Below are 23,430 nucleotides of genomic sequence, written 5' to 3' on the forward strand. Positions count from 1 at the left end.
CCAGTCGCATTTTGAGTGCCTTCCAACCTGAGGGGCTCATTTTCCGGCCCTATATCTGACAATGTTTCTCTGCTATTCATAAGTTTTTCAGTGACTAAATACTTGGAAGTTGTTTGTCACTCCTTCTTCCTAGTCTGTCTTCATCTGGAAGCTCATCTGAAACCTGACCACCATGGGTGACCCTGCTGATATTTAAAATTCCGGTGCCATAGCTTTCAGAATGACAGCAATTCACAAACCACCATGGTATGACAAACTGACATATAAGTGGTGGTGTGTGTAGGTAATTCCCAACTTATGACAGGCATTTCATTCCATTGACTTTGACATAAGTTAATTTTGACATAAGTCGAATACCTCTGTCTGTTTTTTTTTTTTTTTCAAGTTTATGTTCTTATCACCTTTATTATTCATATCTTTGTAAATCCAGTCTTTCCCGTCTTTATTTGTTGATGTCAGTGTTGTAACAATGAATTCAGAACTGTCATGGCTTCTGGAAGTGTGTGAAGTTCATTTGTCCTATTCTGTTAGATATGAATATTGCCCAACTTTCTATTCTTTCCAACTTCCTGTCCCTACACCAACACTAACTTTATTGTAGACCATGCCATAACCTGCTGTAGGGCAGTGTTTTCATCAGTACGTCGTAAAAGTGATCATCTGCTAGTGAACGTGTGATAAATACATTAGCAAAATACATGTTGCAATAAAGTTATGTGTAATTATATTATCAAAGATAAGATGCTTGTACAAACAAAAGGACGGCTATATGTGTGGTTTGTTGTAACTCTAACATGTTAGTCAGTTGGGAACTACTTGTATTTTCAAAGTCTGTTTTCCAAACTGTGGACTTTTCTACAGGTAGCGGTTTGTGTGTAACTAGTTGTCATTTATTGACATTTGTTATAGAGCACACCTTGAAAAATGAAGTTATTAACTGTAAATATCTGTGTGGTCTAGCATGTTACCTCACTGATTAAACCTTTAAACTCTGCAGTGTTCCAGATATGAAGTGTTCTTTTCAAAGATATTTTAGAAGAATTTTTATTTATCATGTACAAGGGCCTTCAAAAAGTTTGGGGAAAATTTCCATTATCTTTTCAATCAGTTTTTCCATGAGCTTGTTGAGCTGAATGAAAATTGAAAAGATAATGGAAACTTTCCTTGAACTTTTTGAAGGCCCTTTGTATATGTTACCCTGACTTTTTAATGTTCTTAACTTTAGAATATGGAATTTTCAATGATTCTTATTTCAAGACACTTACCAAAATAGATTTTAGACACGAGCTGAACTTGTGGCCTGCAGTAATGTCAAGCTCTTCTAAAGAAGAAAAAATTGAAGGCCTTAGGTTTATAGCCCAAAATAGCTTATCCTTAAAAATAGTGAAGCTTTCACACTTAATCAACACTTAACTAAGAGAGAATAAGAGGCTAAGTCGAGAAGTGTAAGGAAAATTGTATTACTGCTGTTGAAATCTTCTTTGGAATGGTGAAAAAGAAGAAAAATGTAAATGTGGTCAGCTTCTGGAGGGTAAGGAAAAATATCAAGGAAATGGTGCTTTGGAATTATATTCAATTATATTTGGAGAGCAGCTTTTTACACCTTGTGTACATGTCATTTCTTCAGTCTTCTTCTGAGAGAGACAACACATAAAAATAAACCGACAGCAGGAGCTGATTTTAAAGATCTCTCCTGGTGTTTTCATCAGATGACCTTGCATTCTGCTCTCCCCCATCCTTTCCACTTAACTTCTGTCCAGGTATTTCCCTTGTGCTTCTCTATTGCTACAGTGCTTCTCTTTTGCTTCTTGAAACAAAAACATATTTCTGTTATGTTTCTGAATGTAGTATATGGAATCACTTGGGGTATTTAAAATGCAGATTCCCTAGCATCAACTATCAATAGATTTGGCTTCCTCTAACAAAAGGAACTGAAAGCTCATGGTGTAGTAAGAGAGTTGGTTCTTTTTCATGTGTCTGTAGATGGGCAGCTCAGAGCTGGTGGGCAGCACTAGTAAATCTTCAAGGACCAAGGTGGCAATTTCCCTACTCATTTAGTCCTAGGCCTTACTATTATTATTATTATGATTTTGACTTTGCCAACCAATTATGATTTATATTAAAGTTACAATGAATATGCAAAGTATGAATCCAGGAGAGTTGGACGTTGTTCAAAATGAAATGGAGTACATAGAGGTCAATGTCTTAGACATGAATGAGCTGAAATGGACTGGTATTGACCATTTTGAATGTAACAATCACATAGTTTACGATGACAGCATTCATCATCAAAAAGGACATTTCAGGATCTGCCTTGAAGTATAATGCTGTCTGTGCTAGAATAACATCCATATGCCTACAGGGAAGACCAGTTAATGCCTCTATTGTTCAGATTTATGCACCAAACGCTAAAGCCAGTGATGATGAAATTGAAGAACTCTGTGACCATCTTCAGTCTGAAATTGATCAAACAAGCAATTAAGATGTATTGACAGTTACTGATGATTGCAATGCAAAGGTTGAAAATGAAGAAGAATCAGTACTTGGAAAATGTGGCACAAGTTTCCATCACCACTCCTGCGGTGTCACACTGTTCTATCCCTGGGTCAAAGAGGTTCATGGCACAGAGATCTCAAAGTCCATAGATCTCACTGTCCTCCTGATTGTGATCTTCCCCTTCTGCTTGTGAAATAACTCATTTTGTACCATTGCTAGTGTTCCAAATGTTCACAATCAACCCTGTTAGTAGTCACTCACAAATGAATCATATAACCCAGTAGCATCTTCCCCCACCTTCTTACCAAAACCCATCAGGAAAAAGTCATTTGGTGGGAGTTTACAAAGACTGGCTCGAAGAGACATGAAGTAATTCACTGCACTGCAGTGTTTTAGAAATTTTTTTTTTTTTTTTTTTACTTAAAAAGAAAAAGAAAAGAGGTAGTTGGTAATATCTCTGAAGCACTAATAGATAACTTCAGATTTTTTTTGAAAACAGATGACAAACTCAGTAATATAGGAAGTATATTTTACTATTCTTTTAGAAAATAAGCGATGTACCTAAATAGTCTTAGTCCTTTGATGCTGGATTACTTACGTCTGATCCACATTGCTCAAATTTTAAAATTCTTAGAAAACCAGTATAACATAGAAGTTAAAATGCAGGAACTGAAAACATCAAAATATGAGAAGTGGGAGGGACTTAGATGACCTGTAAAGCTATTTGGCTTACTCCAATAGAGAGCATTACTTTCCTGGTATTGCTTTCCTGTTAGGTGGTTTGGTATTTTGATTCCCTTGTATAGTTGTACTCTTAACAAGTTTGTCTTCTTCTGAAAAACATACTCCCCACTACATGATACAGCAAATAACTAAAGAATTGTGTCAGCCTTTGCCATGTGTAATTGACAACATTTTTAAAAGGATACTTGGACCTTTTCATGTAACAAATATATTAAGCGTCTAATAATAATATAGGAGTCCTGGTGTGGCACTGTAGGGCTAATGTGCTGTGGACTAATGCATTAGGTTGATTTGAACCACAAGGTTGGCAGTTGAAGCTCACCAGCTGCTCCTCGGAAACCCTATGCAGGGTCACTATGAGTTGAAACAAACTGCAAGGCACTTGTCAGCAACAGTAATAAAATGGGACTCTCTAGGTGGTACAAGTGGCTAAGTGCTACACTACTACTCAAAAGAAAGACTGGCAGTTCAAACACACCTAGAGATGCCTTGCTGATCTGCTTCCTAACCATCACAGTCTTGAACACCCTAAGGAGCACAGTTCTACTCTGCTCACACGTGGTCAGCAATAGTCAGAACTGATAATGGTAACTAACAACATCAATGCTGCTGTTAAGTGCTGTGGAGTCGACTCTGACTCATAGGGACCCTGTATAGGGTTTCCAAGGCTGTAAATCTTTGCAGGAGCAGAAAACCTTATCTTAATCCCTAAGAACACTAGTTTACATACATTTAGCGCTTGCTGTAGGCCTGGTGTTTTATACTGTTTTGACGGTAAAGTGTAACGTACATTCCCAGATCTTAAGTGAATTTCTTTATACCACCTCCATGTCAAGATTCAGAATATTTCTAGGTGTGGAGCTGTAGCATAAGCACTGAACTGCTAATCACAAGGTCAGTGGTTCAAACCCACCATCTGCTCCTTGGAAAACCTATACAAAGTTGTTATGACTCAGAACTGACTCAACAGTACTTAACAACAAAATAGAAATCAACTATTTTTTTTCTCTAAAGCATCTGCTAGCAAATATTTTAGGGTTTACAGGCAGTGCAGTCTTTGTCTCAACAAGTATACTCAGCCTTTGTAAACAAAACTCAAATAGAAAATGTATAGATTAACAGACTCTATTCCAATAAAACTCTATTCAGCTCAATTTGGTCAAGGACTGTAGTTTGATAAACTTCGCACTAGAAGGCTTTTGGACAAGCACTTTACATTAACTTTCCCAGTGATTTTATTAAAGTATAATTGACATACAATTAACTCTATAAGTTTTAATGTTTTGACATATGTATACATTCATGAAACATTGCTATAATCAAGATTATAAACATTTTTGTCCAAAAGTTACCCTCTTTTTTTTCTTTAACTTTTTATTGTGAATTGAGTGAATGTTTACAGACAAGATTATCAGGTTTCTATTTAGTAAAGCCTGCACTTTGTTTCATCTCAGTGATCACAGTCCCCTCCAAGCAACATCCCACTTCATCCCTGGGGTCCCTGTTTGCATTCCACTCACCTTCCCATCCCTTCTCTACTTTGTCCTGAGGAAAACATTGCCCTTTCTCTTTGGAATGACTGATCATTCCATGGCGAGAATACCTTATTTGTGTTGTTGTCCCCACTATAAACCTATCTACTCCTTGGTTGAAAATTGGGCTATGAGGGTGCTTTCCTTTCCAGACACAAAGGGTGGTGGAGGAGTGGTTCAGTCTCTTTCTGACCAGTAAACCCAGTCTTTGTTATCTTCTTAACAAAATAATTTTTAAGTTTGCTCCATGTTTTCTCCTACTCTATCCAGGGCCCTCTGAAATGTGATCTCTTTCAGAGCAGTTGTTTATGGTAGTCAGGTACCACCTAGCCATTCTGGTCTCAGAGACCCAATAACTGATGTTCACATGTTCCATTATTCCACTGGACTGATTCCAAGTCTCTTCAATTCATATCACTTTTCTTTCTTCTGCACATGGAGAGACCATGAGCTGCATCTTAGACACCTACTCATGAGTCTTCAAGATCCCAAATGCTACTCAATAAAGTAGGATGAAGAACATTGTCTTTGTGGACTATGTGATAACAGTTGGCCCTGGTGTCCCTTGAGACTATGGTCCTAAGCCCCAGCAACTCATTGCCTTACGATGTTTGATAACATCTAAGAAGTTATCATCATTTTGCCCATTATATCTCTACCACATTCATAGTTGTCTTTGCAGGAAAGGGAGACACTCTCATGTGAAAATATCCTCTCTCAAAATCTTGTATATTTGTTTACTGTTGTTGCTGTTGTTATTATTAGGTGTACTGACTCATAGTGACCGAATGCACAAGAGAAGAAACTCTTCAGTCCTGTGCCAACCTTAGAATTGTTGCTATGCTTCAGCTTATTGCTGCTATCACTGTACCAATCCATCATGTTGCGGTCTTCTTTTTAATACAACCTTACACTTTACCAAGTATGATGCCCTTCACCAAGGACTAGTCCCTCCTGATAATATGTCCGAAGAAGAGAGAAACATTCTGGCCATCCTGGCTTCCAAGGAGCATTCTGGCTGTACTTCTTCCAACACAGATGGAAGACCATGGTAATTTCAATTTTCTCCAACTCAAATGCACAATTCTTCTATTGTCTTCCTTACTCAATGTCCACCTTTCACATGCATATGAGGTAACTGAAAATGCAATGACTTGGGTCAGGCGTACCTTAGTCCTCAAACTGATATCTTAGCTCTTGAACATTTTAAAGAGATTCTGTGCAGCAGATTTTCCTAATGCAGTTACCATCAAATAATTCATGACCTCTTCTTCCATGATTTTGATAATTGATCTAAGCAACATGAAGTTTTTTACAACCTGAGTCTTTTCTCCATTTATCTTGATGTTGTTTATTGGTAGAGTGGTAAGCGTTTCTGTTTTCTTTACATTGAGGTACAACACATACCAAATGCTGTGGTCTTTGATTTTCATCAGTAAATATTTTACTCTTGGTTTTCAGCTAGCAAAGTTGTGTAATCTACATATCACAGGTTGTTAAAGGGTCTTCCTCCAATCCTGATGGCATGTGTTCTTCCTCATATAATCCAGTTTTTCAGAGTATGTGCACATTGTACAAATTGAATAAGTATAGTGAAAGAATACAACTCTGTATTTGTTGATTTTAAGCATTCAGTGTTCTGTTGTTTTGTTGGAACAACTGCTTCATGGTCTGTGTCCAGGTTCCTTATGAGTACAATTAAGTGTTCAGGAATACTCATTGTCCACAATGTTGTCCATAGCTTGTCATGATCTACACAATCCAATGCCCTTGTATAGTCAATAAAGCACAGATAAACATCTTTCTAGTATTCTCTGATTTCAGTCAAGGTCCATCTGATGTCAACAATGGTATCCCTCGTTCAAAATCTTCCTCTGAATCTGACGAAAATCTGGCAGTTCTCCATGCATGTACTGTTGCAGCTATTTTTGAAATATCTTTGGCAAATACCTATTAGAAAAATTTTACTTGCATGTGACATTAATGAAATTATTCCAAGATTTCTGTATTCTGTTGAGTCATCTTTCTTTGGAATAAGCGCAAATAGGGATCTTTTCCAATCAGTTAGCCAGGTAGCTGCCCTGAAAATTTCTTGGCATAGATGAGTGAGTGCCTATAGTCGCTGAATTAGTTTGTTGAAAGATTTTCATTTGTATTCCATCAATTCCTGGTGCCTTATTCTTTGCCCATGCCTTCGGTGCACCCTGGACTTCTTCTCCCAGTACCATTGGCTCTTGATCTAATACTACCTTTTGAAATAGTTGAACATCAACCATTTCTTTTTTGTATAGTGACTGTGTATTCTTTCCATCTTCTTTTGATGCTTTATGCATTATTCACTATTTTACCCATTTGTTGTTGTGTAGTGCTATCAAGTTGGTTCTGACCCATAGCGACCCTGTATGGGGTTTCCAAGGAGCAGCTGGTGAGCATGAACTGCCGACCTTGCAGTTCAAACAGCTTTGCAGTTTGGCGCATTAACCCACAACACCCTTAGAGGTCTTTAATATTGCAAGCCAAGACTGGAGTTGGTTTTTTTTAGTTCCCTCAGCTTGAAAAATGCTATGCATATTCTTCATAGTTGGTTTTCTAACTCCAGGACTGCATATTTCATTATAATATTTGATTTTGTCTTCTTGAGCTGCCCTTTGAAATTTTCTGTTCAGCTCTTTTACCTGCTAATCTCTTCCATTTGCTTTAGCATCTCTCTGCTGGAGAACAAGTTTCAGAGGCTCTTCTGACATCCGTTTTGGTATTTTCTTCTGTTTTGTCTTCTTAATGACCTTTTACTTTCTTCCTGTATGATGTTCTTGATGTCATTCCACAACTCTTCTGGTCTTTGGTTTTAGTATCTAATGCATCAAATCTGTTTTTAAGATGATCTGTAAATTTAGGTGATATATGTTTAAGGTAATGTTTTGGCTCTTGTGGACTTAGTTTAATTTTCTTCAGCTTAAGCTTGAATTTACATATGAGCAATTGATGGTCTGTTCCACAGTCTGCCCCTGGCTTTGTTTTAGCTGATGATATGGAGCTTTTCCACTGTCTTTTTCCACAAATGTAGTCAATTTGATTTCTGTGTATTTCATATGGTAAGGTCCATGTGTGCAGTTGTCTTTTATGTTGTTAAAAGAGAAGTATTTACAATGAAGAAGTCATTGTTCTTACAAAATTCCATCATGCGGTCTCCAGCATCATTTCCATTACCAAAGCCATATTTCCCTCCTTTTTGTTTCCAACCTCTGCATTCCAATTGCTAATAATTATCAATACATCTTGATTGCATGTTTGATCAGTCTTACACTGAAGAAGTTCAAATAATTCATCAATTTCATCATCACTGACTTTAGTGATTGGTGTGTAAATTTGAACAATAGTCGTATTAACGAATCTTCCTTTTAGGCCTATAGGTAGTAATCTATCACAGACAACGCCATACTTCAAGACAGATCTTGAAATGTTCTTTTTGATAATGAATGCAACACCATTTCTCATCAGTTTGTAATTCCTGACATAATAAACCATGTAGTTATCTGATTCAAACTGTCAGTACAATACCAGTCCATTTCAGCTCACTGATGCCCAGGATGTCGATGTTTATGTATTCTATTTTATTATTGACAACTTCCAATTTTCCTAGATTCATATTTCATGCTTTCCACATTCCATTTTTAAATGGATGTATACAATGGTTTCTCTTTATTTTGAGTTGAGTCCCATTAGCAAATGAAGGTCCCGAAAGCTTTACTCCATCCATGCCATTAAAGTCAAGTTTACTTCAAGGAGGCAGCTCGTCCCCCGTCATATTTTGCGTGCCTTCCAATCTAAGGTGCTTATCTTCTGGCACTATATCTGACAATATTCAGGTGCTCTTCATAGCATTTCAATAGTCAGTATTTTCATGCTATCTGACAGTGTACCACTGCAATTCACAAGATTTTCAGTGACTCAATATTCAGAAGTAGTCCGTCTCTCTTTCTTCCTTGTCTGCCTTTGTCTGGAAGCTCAGTTGATACCTGTCCACAACGCTTGACCCTCCTGGTATTTAAAATACAAGTGTCATTGTTTTCAGCATCACAACAACATGCAAACCACCATAGTATGACAAAATGATGGATGAGTGGTAGTGTATGTTTATGGGATATAAATATATGTATATATATTTGTATGTCAATTTATATTAATTGATATAGGTATACATCAATTCAACCTATTTCTCAATCCATGTATGTATGCACTGAACACTGTTTTGTATATGTCACTATTTGCCACTATGCCCCTTAGCCCATGCATGCCTTCCTGTTCCTTCACCTCTCTTTATCATCCTTCTGTCACCCTCCCTCTTATATATTGCCGTCCACATCACCCTCTAGTGAGTGCATTACTCTTCTCCTTCTCATCCCCGGTTACCATCAAATAATGTTGTTGTTTTTTAAATATGAAAATCTCTTGTTAAGTTTTGACTATAATTGTTCTGGTTCATCCTAATTCTAAACCATTCAGTGTTCCCTTGTTCTAGTCAAACAACTGCGTCTTAGTTTACGTACAAGTTCCTCGTGAGCACAATTAAATGTTATGGTATACTCAATCATTGCAATGTTTTCCACAGCTTGCTATGATCCACACAATTGAAAGTCTTTGCATAGTCAGGAAATTATCATTTGGGTATTCTCTGCTTTCAGCCAAGATCTATCTGACATGAGCAATCATATCCCTTGCTCCACATCATCATCTGAATCCTGTGTGAATCTCTGGCAGTTTTCTGTCAATGTACTGTTGTAGCCATTTTTTAAAATTATCTTTAGCAAAATTTTGCTTGCATGTGCTATTAATGATATTGTCCAATGATATTCACTTCTTTGGAATGGTCATAAATATGGATCTCTGCCAATCAATTTACCAGGTAGTTGTCTTCAAAATTTCTTGGCATAGATGATGAATGAGTGCCTCCAGTGCTGTATCAGTTTGTTGAAATATTTCCATTTGCATCCCATCGAATGTCGGAGCTGTGTTCTTTGCCAGTACCTTCAGTGAACATTGGACTTCTTCCTTCATTATCATTGGCTCTTGGTCATATGCTACATCTTGATATGGTTGAACAGACCTTTTCTTTTTGGTACAGTGACTGTATTCCTTCCATCTTCTTTTGATGCCTTCTGCATTTCAGTATTTTGCTGATAGAAACCTTCAATATTGCAAGTTAAAGGCTGGAATTTTTTTTTCTTTACTTCCCTCAGCTTGAGAAATGCTGAACATGTTCTTCACATTTGGTTTTCTAACTCCAGGTCTTTGCATGTTTTATTATAAGATTTAACTTGTCTTCTTGAGCTACCCTTTGAGACTTTCCATTCAGATCTTCTACCTCATCTTTTCTTCAATTTGCTTTAGCATCTCCTAGCTGGAGAGCAAGTTTCACTCGCTTCTGATGTCCATTTTAGTCTTTTCCTTCTTTCTTGTCTTCTTAATGATGCTTTAGTTTCTCCCTATATGCTATGCTTGATGTCATGCCACAAATCTTCTCTTCTTCCAGAATCACGGCAGCATGCAAAGGACCACAGTTCCACAAACTGACAGAAGAGTGCTCGTCTTCTGTTTTAAGTCTGTTCAGGTTTTCTACTTCACTCATTGTTAGTTTAGGTAGTTCATGTTTTCCTAAAATCGTACCCGTCTATTTCTAGATTTCCAAATGTTTTCAAGCACAATTCTTTTTTTTTAGGTTTGATTGTAAATTGAGTGAAAATTGACAAGGCAGATCATCAGTTTTGCATTAAACAAATCATATATTTTGTTTCATTATAATGATTATAACCCCCTTCATGTACCATCAGTTAATAGTATTTCTCTCTAGTTATTTTAGCTCTTTTTTAAAAAAATTATTTTTTAAACACTCAAGCATATATAATAATTTACTCCATGAAAGGGCACATTCTGCAAGTCTGCTTCCTGGCCACCAGATCTCATTCCCTCTCTTTCCATAAATCTAGAGTCCTCAGCTGCTCTATCTCTCCATGTCTTCATCTCTGCCTCCATATCTGGTGTTGCTGCTTCTTCAGATAAGGTCCCACATTCCGCTTGTGCTCTTCTTCTTGGATGGTCCTAGGGTCCTCTGTTTCTGGGACTGTAAGATTAACAACTCCCCGGTTTTTGTTACTGGAGCACAATTGTTGTTCATGTTCTGTTACTATCCTTCTAATATCCGTTGTTTCTGTGGTGACTTCAACCACATCATTTCTTATGTGCATTGTTTGCATATTCTTCCTCTCTTCTCTTTTTTTTGTAAGATTTACCAATGGTTTGTCAGTGTTTTTAATCTTCTCAAAGAACCAACTTCTTGTTGATTCTTTCTATTGTTTTTCTGCTTCTGATTCATTTATTTATGCTCTAATCTTTAGTATTTCTCTTCATCTCGTGATTGTAGGCTTACTTTGCTTTGTTGGTCTTACTGATGGGGATGTTATGTTAATATGTTGAATTTGACCCCTTCTTCTTTGTGGAAGAAATTTGTGCATTTATTGCTACAAATTGCCCTTTAAGCACGGTTTTTGCTGTGTCCTAGAGGTATTTTGATGGTTTAAAATTTATTGTCACCTGCTTAGCGGCCAAACATGTGGTCTATTTTGAAGAATGTTCCATGTGTACTTGGGAAGAATATTTTTGTACTGTTGTTAGATTGCTTGTTCTGTATAAATCTATGAGGCCAAGTTCATTGATTGTGTTTTTTAGTTTCTCTCTGTCTTGGTTGAGTTTCTCTCTAGTTCTGTCCTATAAAATTAGATATCAACAATAAAATCAAATACGTGGGAACTGAGTAATACCCTGCTGGAAAACTGCTGGGTGATAGAATAAATAAAAAACAAAATTTTAAAATCCCTTGAATAACCAACAGTAAAAACACAATATACCAAAACATCTGTTGTTTTTAGGTACCATCAAGTCCATACTTACTAATGGTGACCTTATGCACTTTTTTCTTGATACTAGGGAAATTTTCTTCCTGCAGCTCTTTGACTATCTTTTCTGTCCTTTTCTTGTTTCATCCTGTTCTGGAATTCTGATTGCTCGCAGGTTATTCTTCATGTTGTCTCACATGAATCTTAGACTTTCTTCATATGTTTTCATTCCTTTTTCTGATTATTCTTCTAGTTTAGAGTCAGAACTGATTCAATGGCACTTAACAAAATCAACATGAACATTCATGTTCAGTTCTTTGAGTAGGGATATGTGTATATTTTGTTTGGATAGGTCCATAGGTGCTAGACAGCTGGGTTGTGTATAGGTGTGTTTTTTTGTTGTTTCTTTAAGAAACTACCAGGTTTTCCACATATTATTTTATATTCCCATCATCAGTGTATGAGTTAACTTAATGTTGTTGCCAACACTTGCTATAATCATATTTTAGTGGGTGTGAAGTTGCATATCATTATGGGTTAACTTTGCATTTCCTTAATAATTAATAATGTTGAGCATTTTTTCTGTGCAAATTTGTCATTGTATTCATTGTTTGGTAAAATGTCAGTTTCAATCTTTTATCTACTTTATTACTGGTTTATTTTATTAATAGAGTTTTGAGAGTTCTTTAGATAATCTGGATAGAAATCCTTTATTAGTTATATGATGTGCAGTATTTGTTGTATTTTGTACCTTTTCATTTGCTTAGCAGTGTAACTGGCGTTATTTTCACTTGTCAGACAGCATGACTTCTTAAAAGCATTCAACTTTAAGGTCATCCTTTTAAGCTTGACTATTACATTATATTTCCATTATCACATCAAACAAAATTTAACATTTTCAGATGGAATTTTCGAGAAGGCATTTTTGCATTTTGGGGAAATTTTTCATTTGATACTAACAGTATAGATAACACTTGTTTTTCTTCCTGTGTTTTGGAAAATGTCCTATCATAGCATCTTTTTCATAGATCCAATAGCTGCAGAACTTTAGTTTGCAGTGATCACCAGTCATTTTTCCTTATCATTCCAGTCAATAATTTGACAGCCTGAGGATGCAAGCTTTAGAAGTGAAGGCTGCTACAAGGTAATTCAGAATGTCTGGTATTCCACTTCCTTGTTGTTGTTTAGTGCTGTCCAGTCGCTTCTGACCCATACTGACCCTGTATAGGGTTTCCGAGGAGCAGCTAGTGAGCTTGAACTGCCGACCCTGCAGTTCAAATGGCTTTGCAGTCTGGTGCATTAACCTACAGCATTGCACCAGGACTCCCCTTTTGCTGTTGTTAGGTGCCATCGAGTCATAGTGACCTTATGCACAGCAGAATGAAACACTGCCCGGTCCTGGGCCAACCTCACTACTGTTGCCACACTTGAGTCAATCGATGCTGCCACTTGGCCAATCCATCTCATTGGGGCTCTTCTTCTTTTTCTCTGACCCTCCACGTTACCAAACATGATATCCTTCTCCAGAGACAGATCCCTCCTGACAATATGTCTGAAGTTTGAGAGACGAAGTCTGGCTGCACTTCTTTCAAAACAGATCTGTTGGTTCTTTTGGCAGCCCATGGCACTTTCAATATTCTCCTCCAACATCACAATTCAAAGGCATCAATTCTTCCACAGTCTTCCTTATTCACTATCCAGCTTTCACATGCATATGTTGTTGTTGTTGTTGTTAAGTGCCATCGAGTCGGGTCCGACCCATAGCGACCCTGTACAGGGTTTCCGAGGGTGTAAATCTTTACGGGAGTAGAAAGCCTCATCTTTCTCCCGTGGAGCGACTGGTAGTTTCGAACCGCTGACCTTAAGGTTCGCAGCCAATACCATGGCTTGGGTCATTCGCACCTTAGTCCTCAAGCTGACTGACATCTTCGCTCTTCAACACTTTAAAAAGGCCTGTGCAGCAGAGTTGCCTAATGCAATATGTCATTTGATTTCTTGACTTCCATGAGTGTTGATAGTTGAGCCAGAAGAATGAAGTCCTTGACAACTTCAATGTTTTCTCCGTTAATAAGAATGTTTATTGGTCCAGTGGTGAGGATTTTTGTTTTCTTTACATTGAGATGCAATCCATACCGAAGGCTGTGCTCTTTGATCTTCATCAGTAAATGTTTTAAGTCTTAAAATGGAAAAATGATCTTGATAGTAAGGTCCATCTTCCAAATGACAGCCCTATTCCTGCTGTCCTCCTAGCTTAAAGATGTGACCAGGAGTTTGAGGGTGGCTACAGTCCTTCATAGAACTGCATTTCAGTCTTATCTTCTTTAGTCAGTAGAGCTGTAATCTCAGCCAAGCATCTCTTTGTGTGTTTCTGTATCTGTCAGATGGAGATAAGGGTACTTTACACTTCAAAGATTAGTACCACACAAGACACAGTAAGAGAATGCTTTGCAACTTCTGATATGATCTACTAAGCAGTAATTTTTTTTTTTAACCAAAGCATTCAGCATAATTTAAATTATCTTAAAAGTACAATGCTGTTTGAAGCACTCTGCAATTGACCTTTCTTGTAATAATACAATCAACTGTACTGCTTTTTATTCCCAAATGGTAGACTTCCATTCATCTTGTGTTCTCAAAGGAAGGCAAGCTTGCATATTGAGCCAAAAGTGGGTATAGGCTAGAGATGTGAAGGAAAGATGAATTGAGAACATGAGCTACTTTATCTCGTTTTCAGTAACATTTTACCCACTATACTTATCTTCTTCCTGCAAGCTTCATTTTTTTTCTATTTTTGCACTTCCTCACTACTCCCAGTTTTCTTTTTTTCCTTTACTATGTCTCTTGTCTTAGAACAAGGAAAGAAGGGTAAAATGACTGACTTTGTCATATTGAAATTGATGGAGAGTAGGTTGTACATGCATAGAACATAAAACTAGTTTATTATTTACTCAAACCATGTGACAAGCCCTTTTTGCTTTTTGAGTAGTGGATGTGTGTTGGTGTTCTTAATCTCACCCCTTTGTAGTGCTTTAGAATGGAAGAAATTTGTTTATACCATTATTCTTAAGGTCTAAGAGGTTACATCTAAATATAGATGCTGTTTGAGTTATGGTTCTTTGATCTCTTATTGTGTCTTTCTAGGACAGGAACGGTTTGGCAACATGACACGAGTCTATTATAGAGAAGCTGTTGGTGCTCTTGTAGTCTTTGATATATCGAGAGGCTCCACATTTGAGGCAGTCTTAAAATGGAAAAATGATCTTGATAGTAAGGTCCATCTTCCAAATGGCAGCCCAATTCCTGCTGTCCTCCTAGCTAATAAATGTGACCAGAAAAATGATGGTGGCCACAGTCCTTCACAGATGGACCAGTTCTGCAGAGAACATGGCTTCAGTGGATGGTTTGAAACTTCTGCAAAGGTGAGATCTCTTTTGCTTTATGAACCTGCTCTGCTGTTTAGATTGTAAATTTGAACTCTAATTATGAAATGTTATTTGTGTGGTTTTTGGAAGCTGATAAACAGTGAAAACTAACATGGACATGTTATTGCTTCTTTCAGTATGTAACAGCAGTGCTTTCAAAATTGGCCAATGGGGAGGTCAGCAGAAGGGCAGATTTTTTTTTAATTAAAATAAAAATGGGCTACTTATTTAGAGCAGAGATTAACAAAACAAACCAAAACATTTTTCTGTGAATTTTGATCTTCAAATGAGATCCTTATACCACTTGAGTTGACAGAGGGGGAAGCGTTAGGAAACATACATGTTTTTGATTTTTACCGAGGCCTAAAGGGACAGGAGGGGGTGTCTCTGGTGAACACATAGTGTAGGTCCCCTACACTAATGAAGGCAATGAAAAGGTCAAAGAGAAGATTTATTCAAATGATGTTTGAAGAGTTGTAGATTAACTGAGTACGAATGAATTCGAATAAGGAGAAAGCATTAACATTTGTGACATGCTTCTTCATGAATAACAGGCAAAATGTGATTTTTTTTTTCTGTCCTTTACGGAATCTGGATGAAATGTTTTTTGAAGGGGGAAAAAATAAAAAGATCTTTTCCAGTGTAACCTGGAAACAGAATACTTATGTTGGATATCAAATCTCTTTATAGTCAAGATGACAGCTAACAACTACAACAGCAACACCTATAGGTATTTAAATTTAAAAAATACAGAAAGCATACTAAAAACTGGAACTGTATTTAGATTACTAAATGTATGATTTAGTGACTGCTCAAAACAGCCACCACTCGTCTGTCAGTTTTCCATGCTGTGGTGGCTTGCATGTTCCTGTGATTCTGGAAGATATGCCACCAGTATTTTAAATACCATCAGGGTCACCAATGGTGGGCAGGTTTCAGCTAACACAGACTAGTAAGGAGAGACAGACTAGTGTAGAATATTTAGTCGCTGTAAAAACGATGAATAGTAGTGGAACACTGTCAGATAGTACCAGAATATTAAATATTGAACCCTAATGAAGAGCACCAGAATATTGACAGATATAGTGCTGAAAGATGAGCACCTCACCTTGAAAGGCACTCAAAATATGACCGGGAAAGAGCTGCTTTGTGAAAGTAGAGTTGCCTATGATGGCACAAATGGAGTGAAGTTTTGGGGACCTTCCTTTGCTGATGGGGCAAAGCTCCAAATGAGGGGAAACAGTTATACATATTCATTAATAATCAGAACATGGACTGTTCAAAGTATGAATCTAGGAAAGTTGGAAATTGTCAAAAATAAAATTGAATGCATAAACATCAACATCCTAGGCATTAATGAGCTGACAAGGACTGGTATTGGCCATTTTGAATCTGACAATCATGTGGTTTACTATGCCAGGAATGATACATTGAGGAGGAATGGTGTTACATTCATCATCAAAAAGAACAATTCAAGATCTCTCTTGAAGTACAGTTCTGTCTGTAATATAATAATAATCATATGCCTATAAGGAAAACCAGTTAATGACATTATTACTTAAATTTATGTACTAACCACTAAAGCCAGTGATGATGAAATTGAAGAATTGTACCAACTTCTTCAGTCTGAAATTGATCAAACATGCACTCAAGATGTAGTCAGAACTACTGGAGATTGGAAAGTGAGAGTTAGAAGCAAAGAGAAATGATTAGTAGTTGGAAAATATGGCCTTGGTGACAGAAATAATTCTGGAGATCTCGTGATCAAATTTTGCAAGAGCAATGACTCATTCATAGCAAATGCTTTTTTAAAACAGCATAAAAGGCAGTTATACATATTGAGCTCACCCGATGGAATACACAGGAATCAAACTGATTACAGCTGTGGAAAGAAGTGGAAAAACACAATATCATCAATCAAAACAAGGCCAGGGACGGACTGTGGAGCAGACATATGAGCCATTGCTCACATGGAAGTTCAGGCTGAGGCTAAAAAAATTAAAATAAGTCATGAAAGCCAAAATATGACCCCACCTAAATCTGGAGGTCACCTCAAGAACAGATTTGATGAATAGGTACTAATTAGCAAGACAAGAAGGAAGAGTTGTGGGATGACATCAAGAATATCAGAAAGAAAACAAGGGGGGGAAAAAGAGAAGAGACTCTAAGACTTGCTCTCCAGTGTTGAGATGATAAAGCAAATGGAAGAAATGAGGAGCTAAAAAATCTGAACAGAAAATTTCAAATGATAGGTCTTGATGACAAAGTAAAATATTATAATGAAGTGAGTAAAAATCTGGAGTTAGAAAAACAAAAAGGAAGAGTATGCTCAATATTTCTCAAGCTGAGGGAACTGAAGAGAAAATTCAAGCTTAGACTTGAAATGTTGAAGGATTCTATGGGCAAAGTATTGAATGATGCAGAAAGCATCAAAAGAAGACGGAAAGAATACCCAGTCACTGTACCAAAGAGAAATGGTCAATATTCAACCAATTCAAAAGTTAGCTTATGATCCAGAACCAACAATAACTGAAAGAAGAAGTCCAAGGTACACTGAAGGCAATGGCAAAGAATCAGACTCTGGGAATTGATGGAATACACATTGAAGTCTTTCAACAAACTGATGGGGTACTCATCTATGCCAAGAAATTTGGAAGACAGCTACATGGCCATATTTACATGCTTGGTAAAGTGAAGGGTCAGTGTAAAAAAGGAAGTGACCCAATGAGATGGATTGGCACAGTGGCAGCATCAGTGGTCTCAAGCATAGCAGTGATTGTCAGTTTGGCGCAGGATTGGCCCATGTTTTGTTCTGTTGTACACTCGGTCTCTATGAGTTGGTACAAACTCCAAGGCACCTAATAACAACAACATGAGCCCCAAGCTAGAGACCATTTGTTTAAATAGGTACATTGTAATATCTCAAAAATTAGTTGCACAAGCTTAATGCTTGAAAGAACGGGTTCAAAAAGATACATGTACACAGATGTTCATTACAGCATTATTCACAATAGCCAAGAATACCAGGAAGATGTATACCTGTGTTTTATTGACTATGAAAAAGCTTTCAATTGTGTGGATCATAACAAGCTATGAACAACATTGCGAAGCATGGAACACTAAATTGTGTTCATGAGGAATCTGTACATAGACCCAGAGGCAGTTGTTTAAACAGAACATGGGACACTGAATGTTTTAAAATTAAGAAAGGTATGTGACAGGGTTTTATTCTTTCACCATACTCATTTAACCTGTATGCTGAATAAATAATCTGAGAAAATGGGTTATATGAAGAGAAATGTGGCATCAGGATTAGAGGAAGACTCATTAACAACCTACGATATACAGACGATACAACATTGTTTGCTGAAAGTGAAAAGGACTTAAAATATTTATTAATGAAGATCAGAGAGCACAGCCTTCAGTATGGATTGCATCTCAATATAAAGAAAACAAAAATCATCACCACTGGACCAGTAATCAACATTCTTATCAATGGAGAAAAGATTGAAGTTGTCAAGGACCTCATTCTTCTTGGATCAACCATCAGCACTCATAGAAGCAACAGCCAAGAAATTAAAGGACGTATTGCATTAGGCAAATCTGCTGCACAAAAACTGTTAAAAGTATTGAAGAGCAAAGATGTCAGTTTGAAAACTAAGGTGAACCTGGCCCAAGCCATGGTATTTTCAATAGACTTATTTGCATGATAAAGTTGGACAGCGAATAAGGAAGACTGTAGAAGAATTGATGCATTTGAATTATGGTGTTGGAGGAGAATATTGAAAGTACCATGGATTTCCAAAAGAATAAATTGATCTATGTTAGAAGAAGTACAGCCATAGTGCTCTTGGAACCCAGGATGACCAGACTTTGTCTCTCATACTTCTTAAATATTGTCAGGAGGGGCCAGCCACTGGAGAAGGATATCATGTTTGGTAAGGTGGAGGGTCAGAGAAAAAGAGGAAGACCCCCAGTGAGATGGAATGGCTCAGTGTCATCATCAATGGACTCAAACATAACGATTATGAGGTTGGCCCAAGACTGGGCAGTGTTTTGTTCTGATGTGCATAGGGTCACTATGAGTCGGTACTGACTCCATGGCACCAAACAACAACAACAACAACAACAAGGATGGAAACAACCCAAGTGTTTATCAACATATGATTGGTATATAAAATGTGGAATGTACACACAAAGGATTATTAGCCTGGGAAAGGAATGCAGTTCTGATACATACTGCAAACATGGGTGAACCTTGAAACATTATACTAAGTAAAGTAAGTCACACACTAAAGATAAATTCAGTATGATCTCACTTAAGTGAAATATCTCAAATAGACATGCGACTAGTGACAAAAGATTGTGAGAGAGTAAAGGGAAAGGGAATGATGGGTTCTTGTTTGAGAAATACTACACTTCTTTTTTGGATTATGAAGAGACTCGGAAGTAAATAGTAATGATGGATATTCAACTTGATGAATATCACAAATATCACTGAACTGTACATTTAAAAATGATTAAAATGATAAAATTATGTTGTATATTTTACCACGATAAGGTTTTACAATGATTCCATAAATTAAAAGTAGTGTAGAAAGAGAAGTGAAGTTGAGCAATGCTGCCTGACACAGCCAGACCAGAGGGGAGATGCTATAGCAGTCAAAGCCCTGGACAACGTGTCCTTTGTTTACACTGTGTGTCAGGTGACTTGCTTTTCTTGCCAACTTTCATTATAGATTAACATTGACACAATAAAGCCGGATACCCTTTACCTCCAAGTTTATTCTGACTGATAGATAACCAGCCTGTTGGACAGGATAGAATTACCCCAGATTACCAAAGCTGTAGTCTGTGAGGAAGCAGAGTTCCTATCTTTCTCCTGCAGAGCCACTGGTGGGTTTGCCCATGGCACAACCACTGCAAAACCAGGTTCCTTTATTGACACAATACTTTTATATAATTTACTGATTTTGATTATTATACTTTGGTTTTCTATGATATCAGTATTTGAGATTAAAGTGTATCTAGGATTTTTTTTTTTTTTACTATTTTTGGAACAGTTTTGTAAATCTGAAATGATTTGAAAATGAAAAATTAATTTTTTTAAGAAGTATTTTTGCTGGGCTGTGTATTGAATATTTAAAGTCAACTTATAAATCAGTTGATTTATAAGCTCAGATGTTGTTGTAGCTAATAATTTCTTAGATTATCCCTCATGGACATTATGCCCACAACATTGCTTCAGGTGAATTTATAATACTTTATGCTCAGAGATGAGGGATGACATGATGCATTTATTAATGTGATTTGAGCCCTTTAACTACTTTTTCTGTCTTCACCATGCATCTTGAATACTTGAGTTTCATATTCATGGGCAGGGATTTTCAGTCTGAGTTTTTTAATTTACAGGAATAGTATCCAGAGCAGGGTGAAGATTTATTTTCAACCATTTAGACAGCTCACTAAACCTCAATGGCAGTTTCAAATAGGAACATCAAAAAGAGTGATTCTTTGTAAAGAGAAGAGGGTCCCGTCGCCACATTATTTAGTAACGTTGGACTCTTAGGACCAGACACTTTGGCCTTAGAGAAGAAACTGGTAGCTGGTCTACTTACATGGCATGTCCCCTCTGATGAATTTTCCTAGTTCCCACCAGTACCCTTAATGCTTTCTTCTAGGAATTGGCACTGATATATTACTCATTTCTCCAATGCAGAATAACATAAACATAGAGGAAGCAGCCCGATTCCTGGTCGAGAATATTCTTGCAACCCACCAAAGTTTTCCTAATGAAGAAAATGTGGACAAAATTAAACTGGATCAGGACACCTTGAGAGCAGAGAGCAAATCCCAATGTTGCTAGTCCGGCCCCTGCATCTCTCCCGCCAAACGCAGCCTGACTTGGGTCCCAGTGAATTCCTGAGGACAGATTATGGATAACACGCGTGCCTTGTTATTCTTTATACAGATGGATCTCTAAAATGACAGCACCCTGGGAGCCCACGCTCATTTAAATATGGGACCTTCAGTGGCACATTCCTCTGAGTGGCTTCTACAACTGCACAGATGAACACTTAGGCTTGGGTGGTGGTTGCCCTGATGTTGAGGAGAATGTTGACATTATGGCTCACATCTTTTTCAATGCAGTTCTTAAAGATTTGATTTAACTTCACGTGAGAGCCTTTAGTGATCTCTGGGGGGTGGTAATAAAATTCCTGGCAGTCTTCTGGGCCATTTGTGAGTCTAGATTATTGCCTCCACCTTCTCCCTTCTCTCTCCATAGAGTGACTGTAGCTTTGCTTAGACCTTTAACCACAAAAACCTTGACGTTCCTGCTAAGCAGTTTTGTTTTGTTTTGTTTTCTTCTATTCAAATATTTGGTGCTTCAAGTATAATTGCTACCCTTAAATATTATAACTTAACTAGGCCTAATGAGTTCTAATGTCACCTTCTAGGCCTGGGTTCTACTGCTCAGTAACAATACAAATGAACATTTTTTTGTCTTGTCTTGGTTCTGTCTCTCTTCTTCTTATATGTTTATGTTTATAACTAATGTTACTCTTATAGTTATCGCTAAATATACTGTTTTTTTCTGTTGTTGTTTTTAAATCTGTAATTGTGGTGGTCAAAGAGAACATTTATTTCAAAGCATATACAATTAAATTTGAGATTCTGTGGTATTAATTCAAAAAAAACAAGCTCACGTTTTTATTAGGTTTTATATAAGGTTTTGAACATTTAATATAAAATACCTGAGCAACTGAAAGCAGACTAACAATATTTCTATTATCATTTAACCAAATTTTGGAAAAGAACTGAACCCTCTGTTTTAAGTTAATGCAGTTATAGGAAAGTAATATGGGGCACACTTTTCTGCCTTAGAACATTTGAATCTACTTCCTTTTCCTTCTTATTTTCAAGGGACTCAATTATACATGTGAAAAATCAAATTTATTTCTTTCAAAAGAATTTCAAAGGTCTTTGTGAGATAATCCAAAGCTAACGCATAATGAGAATTGGATTGTTATGCTACATATTATGCATGAATTTGGATGGGAAAAATCTATGTATTCACTGGAAGAAGAGATTAAAAACAAAAAACAAAAAAAAACCTAGCATGGAATTGCATTTTCCCAAACAGGTGTGTTCTGGTAATAAACAATAATTGTCATGGGCCATAATATATAGCTCTCTCTCCTCACATTATAACTAAGTCTTATCTAGAAATGACAAATTAGTTCACATGTTATGTAGCTAGCTAACAAATACTTTGACCTCTCTGGACATATACTGTATGTTGTTGTTGTTAAGAGTTGGTTCCAACTTATAGCAATTGTATATAGGACTTCCAAAGACTATCTGGTAGATTTGAACCACCAATCTTGTGATTAGCAGTTTAGTACTTATCCTACAGTGCCACACCAGGACCCCATGTCTATGCAGAATCAATTGTTTTGAATTCAAAGAAATAAAAAAAAGAATACCCTGGTTTGTGTAACACATATCATTAAAATAATATAACTAATTTTGGTTTTGTTTAAATATTGCATTCAATCTTGCTTTCCAAGAATCAAGTGGCATACTTTAATTTTTTTCTCTAGCTTCAAAGTGCAAGTTTTAAACCTTTTTTATATTCCAGAGTCCAACAGTGTAATTAGTATGAACTTTTGGTGTATAAAAAAATTAAGAACATAAAGCTTATTCTAGAAAGTGACTGAAATATGCGTAGAATTGTCTCTTATAAATGCATTATTTTAGTCTTTACAGGAAATCTACCCTGTGTAAATTGAGTCCACAGCTGATTTATCATCAGGGCTAGTACGCATTCTTTGATCACCTTTACCATACCTATTTTCTTAGGTTCCCCTTCGGATTTGTCTTTGTAAGTGCTGTTGAGTTCAGGGTTCCTGAGGCTGTACATTTTTATGGGATCATAAAGCTTCATCTTTCTCCTAGAGAACAGCTGGTGGATTTGAACTGTCATCCCTGTGGCTAGCAGTCTAGTGTTTACCCTACAGCACCACCAAGGCTACTTATATAACAATTTATTATATTTACCATTTCCTACATTTAAGATAATTATAACTGAGTAAATCTTTTTCTTTACTCCTAAATCTTCCTCAGAGTTTATTTTTGTAATTTTAACCTAAAATTTGAATTTAAGTTATGTAAATTATTAAAGGCAAGAAGTATTGCTTCCTTATTTATGTAAAAGAAATCAGCTGCCTTTATTTTTTATCTGCGTGCTCTGGTAGCGTAGTGGTTACGAATCGGGCTGCGAACCTTAAGGTCAGCGGTTCGAAACTACCAGCCGCTCTGCGGGAGAAAGATGAGGCTTTCTAC

At 36.9% G+C, this 23,430-nt stretch overlaps 1 protein-coding gene across 1 annotated transcript in view; it reads left to right on the plus strand.

Annotated features, from left to right (window-relative positions):
* Nucleotides 1-20,950, plus strand: part of LOC102835873 (ras-related protein Rab-32-like) — a 31,455-nt gene extending 10,505 nt beyond the window's left edge. The window contains exons 2-3 of the mRNA XM_006872053.1: nucleotides 14,804-15,081; nucleotides 20,804-20,950. Of these exons, the coding sequence (XP_006872115.1) occupies nucleotides 14,804-15,081; nucleotides 20,804-20,950 (425 nt within the window). The remainder of the gene's footprint in view (nucleotides 1-14,803; nucleotides 15,082-20,803) is intronic.
* Nucleotides 20,951-23,430: the final 2,480 nt, after the last annotated feature.

The sequence above is a fragment of the Chrysochloris asiatica genome, unplaced genomic scaffold, assembly GCF_000296735.1.
Source record: "Chrysochloris asiatica unplaced genomic scaffold, ChrAsi1.0 scaffold00182, whole genome shotgun sequence".
NCBI classification, from domain to species: Eukaryota; Metazoa; Chordata; class Mammalia; order Afrosoricida; family Chrysochloridae; genus Chrysochloris; species Chrysochloris asiatica.